The following is a 4,463-nucleotide window of genomic DNA, read 5'->3' as shown; positions in this document are numbered from 1 at the left end:
AGTATTAACCAATATTTTTAGCTACAGGTCAGTGATCAAAATTAAAATCTAAATGTCTCAAGCAACTTGAATAACATTTAAATTACAACAGAATTATTTCACATCTGATTTTCTAAAAAGTAAAATTTTCTTAAATATTTATAAAAATAGTAGACATAGGCTTATTTATACATCATTAAATATCTAACCTTGCCATATAAGCATGCAATTTGGAGTTTAAATGTAATTCATTCATTTCGTAAAAGAAATGTTTTGAAAGAAACCAGACAACATTAAAAATCTGTGTGTGTACTATACTTAGTAAGAGTCCTCCATGAATTTTCACAATGATATGAACAGAACTCTTTTATACATGTATTACAAACCTGTGTGACTCCAACTCTCACTTCACGATTAACAGACCCTCCAACTTTTAACATTTCTCCACCACTCTTTAAGAAACCTGACCCTCCGCGCAGAAATCCTGTGGCCATGAGTTCTAAGACCTCATCAAATGTCGCTCGCTTCACATTCTGGCGCATTACTTTCAGGATGAAAAGTAAAATTATAAACAAAATATTTTGTTATAAGTTAAATAAAACTTTCTAATAATCTAGCTTGAAAATTCAAGTAATTATTTTTAAGCATACCTAAGTAACCACAAAGGAGATAAGGCCATTGAATTTTCCTATTTTCTTAAAATTGACAATGTACTTGTAAAAATAAATTCAATTTGAAGCAAAAATGCTAAGAATATAAAGAACTAAAAATCAAAATCAATTCAATAAATCTATGACAGAATAGTCTAATAATGATGTAACCTCAATATGTGTAACACAAGGACAAAGCATATACCCACAGCAGATACTGCTAACTGATCACAGACAGCTTCCTTCCCAAAACTGAGATGGACACAAAGAAACTTCGTCAGTTACCAATGCATTACAATGTCACTGGAGCCCTAGTCGGTTTTCTCAGGGGTTATAGAGTGGTCGGCAAACTCATTAGTCAACAGAGCCAAATATCAACTATACAACCATTGAAACTTCTTTTGAGAGCCAAATTTTTTAAACTTAAACTATATAGGTGGGTACATTGTTATTAACTTAATTAGGGTACTCCTAAAGCTTAGGAAGAGCCACACTCAAGGGGCCAAAGAGCCACATGTGGCTGGCGAGCCGCAGTCTGCCGACCAGGGGGTTAGAGCGTAGGCCTGTGGACAGAAGGGTCTCTGGTTTGATTCCTGGTCAAGGCACGTACCTTGGTTGCAGGTTCGATCCCAGAATCAGTCACGGCTCATGAGAGGGCAACCAATCAATGTGTCTCTCTCACACCAATGTTTCTCTCTCTCTCCACTCCCCTCCTCCTTCCCTTCCACTCTGTCTGAAAAATCAAAGGAAAAAATTTACCTCGGGTGAGGATTAAAAAAAAAGTCACTGGATTACCTTTTTGGGGGTTCATTTACACATGAATGCAAAGAAAATTTATACACAAAACTCCCTGCCAAATTAGTATTTAAGGATTTTTTTACAGAGAGGAAGGGAGAGGATAGAGTTAGAAACATCAATGAGAGAGAAACATCGATTTAGCTGCCTCCTGCACACTCCCCACTAGGGATGTGCCCGCAACCCAGGTACATGCCCTTGACCGGAATTGAACCTGGGACCCTTCAGTGCGCAGGCCGACGCTCTATCCACTGAACCAAACCGGTTAGGGCGACATAATTATTATTAAAGATGAAGAGAACAAAGCTCAAGGGGTTTCACAACTAATACACATAGGAGCTAGGACTTGACTCTATAACATCTGACTCTCCTTCTCTATAGATATGGAGTAGGGGTGAGGACACAGCACAGCTGGCTCTGCTCAGCTCTACACACCACTGTCCCTGAAGCATCTCCATGAAATTGGGAGCCACAGGAGATGTCACATGAAAAGTCAATGCTGCCTCTGATTCTGTTCACAACGATGGCCAAGAAAAAATGAACAATAATACTATGTTACAAATGGTGATCTAGTCATCAAAGATTTAAAATAAAAAAGGGTATCAAGTGTCTGATTTAAAGCCCTTAATTAATATCATACAAAATCATTGCATAAATCTTACTTGCTTATGTGTTCAACATACTTGCTGTAATATTACCTTGTACATTATCATCATAAAAAATTTCTTGACGATACCAAGAAAAAACGCCATTTGGGTACTGTAATGTTACGAAAAGTAGAGAAATACCTAATGATTGAAATCCTTTAAAGTGACTTGCCTATGAGTAATAATTCATTTAGAAGGAAGCATTCCATGTACCTTCAAGTGTCTGCTACAGTCTAGGTCAGGGGTTGGAAATGGTACCTGTTGCTTGCTTAGGCATTAGTGCTGTTGCCATGACTGTTCCTAAGAGTTTAGACACTGCCACTCGCACTCCATAATTTGAGTTTTCCAAAGCCTTAAAGCAGAGAGTGGCTATATTTTCCAGTTCAGCAGTCCACATGAACACAGCTTCATTCTGTAGTTCTAGTAGACACTGTCATTTAAAAAAAACACAAAAAAACTAAATTACACCCTAAAACTTCCATTTCCAGAGATGGCATAACAAGAACCAGATTTACTCTCCAGAAATAACCAAAATGTTGGACAAAAAATATAAAACAACAGTTTTCAAGACACTGGACATCAGGAGATAAAGGATAGTGATCCTTAAGAAATGAAAAACAAGCCAGGTGAACCCTACAGCATTATAAATTGGTCTAGTACTAACCTTGGCAACTGCACATCGAACAGCCATGGACCTGTCAGTCAAGAGGGACCTGGCATTCTTGTAAATATCACGATGAGAAGAGGCTGCTGCACCACCAAGCCCATTCAGAACTTTCTGTAGACTCATTAAGATTTCACTTCGCCCTTGAGACTACACTCAAACATAAAGAAAAGTTAAAACTAGATTGCAAAACAAATTCCACATTTAAACAAGAACATACCAAAACACAAAAATTCTGTAGCCCTAACGGCCTTACCTCTAAATTGTAAATAGTAATAAAAAATAAAATTAAGTATTCTAGAAAGTTCCTGAAAGGTAAAAACAATTACTAAGTTCAATTAAATTGTATCTTTCTGAGAAATTAGGTTACAGCAAGTAAACATATTCCCATGTTTCCATGACCTGTTGAAGTGCAATATAATGAGACTATGAAGACAAACTCAAAAGCTTTAGTATCATATCTTAAGGACCCACACTTTCAGAAAGTGAAAGGTTAAGTAAAAAGTAGTTAAAAAATAATATAAGCCATCTAAGAGAAAGAAGACATCCAACACATTTTAAAAACTTGTCAGTTATGCTAAATTCTCATTTTCTTGTGATGAATTCAAACTCTTGTTTTCATATACTTATAGTGCTTGATTCATGTTTCTAATAGCATATTTATTCAAATACAGATATCACTCACCAGACTATAAGCTTTTTGATGTCAGGAACCCTGTCTTATTCATCTTTATATGCCCAGTGCCTGACAATATGTCCTCAATTCTTATTTAATAAATAAATAAATAGTTCCCAGAAGACACTGTCCAAATCTTTAGCTTTCCTAAATAAGGAAATTAGACTATGAGAGTCCAGGGCTTAGGCTATTTTTAGTTAACTTCAAGTTGACAAAAAATTTTCAAAAGCATTATCAAATTGACATGACAAAACAGAACTATTTTTACTTGACAATAGCTGCTGTGAATAGACTAATGTCCCCCTACCCAAAAGATTAGTTCACGTCCTAAATGCCATTACCTGTTGACATGACTTTATTTGGAAATAAGGTCTTTGTAGGTGAAATCAAGTAAAGAGGAGGTCATACTGGACTAAGAAGTGCACCCTAATCCCATGACTGGTGCCCTTACAAGAGAAAACTTTAGACACAGAACACAGATGAATAGGGCAAACACCATGTGACAAGGAGGCAAAGTTTGGAGAGAGGTATCTACAAATCAAGGAATACCAAGGAATGCCAAGGGTTGCCAGTAACCTACTAGACGCTAGAAGGCAAGGAAGGCTTCTTCCCAGGAGGAAGCATGTTCCTGCTGCCACCTTGATGTCAGGCTTCTAGCCTCCAGAACACTGACACAACACATTTCTGTTGTTTTAAGCTACCCAGTCTGTGCTAATTTATTCCACTTAGAACTTTCTGTAATGGCAAAAATATCCATAAGGCTAAATAAAAAATGATATGTAAACCTATTCTTTCTCAAAGAAAAGCATTATTTCCCTTCTCCCTGAAACATGAGATAATTACAGTAAAAAAAAAGAGCAAGTAATTTTTTTTGCAAGTCATAACTTTAAATTACCTTCCTGTTAAACAGTATGAATACCACAGTGACAGAAAAAAGACACACATATATTTTTAAATGACATCAGGAGATAAAGGATAGTGATCCTTAAGAAATGGAAAACAAGCCAGGTGAACCCTACAGCATTATAAATTGGCCACTAGCAAAACACTTA

The 4,463-nt window shown here is 36.5% G+C and overlaps 1 protein-coding gene across 1 annotated transcript in view; it reads right to left on the bottom strand.

Annotated features, from left to right (window-relative positions):
• HEATR5B (HEAT repeat containing 5B) overlaps positions 1-4,463 on the bottom strand; it is a 103,139-nt gene that overhangs the window by 91,971 nt on the left and 6,705 nt on the right. The window contains exons 2-4 of the mRNA XM_015572571.1: positions 2,736-2,885; positions 2,330-2,501; positions 366-523 (exon numbers count right to left, since the gene is read on the bottom strand). Coding sequence (XP_015428057.1) covers positions 366-523; positions 2,330-2,501; positions 2,736-2,885 — 480 coding nt within the window. The remainder of the gene's footprint in view (positions 1-365; positions 524-2,329; positions 2,502-2,735; positions 2,886-4,463) is intronic.

Source organism: Myotis davidii, unplaced genomic scaffold (genome assembly GCF_000327345.1).
Source record: "Myotis davidii unplaced genomic scaffold, ASM32734v1 scaffold1149, whole genome shotgun sequence".
Classification (NCBI taxonomy): domain Eukaryota; kingdom Metazoa; phylum Chordata; class Mammalia; order Chiroptera; family Vespertilionidae; genus Myotis; species Myotis davidii.
Note: the sequence above shows the minus strand (reverse complement) of the source record. Positions and strands in the feature narration are given on the sequence as shown.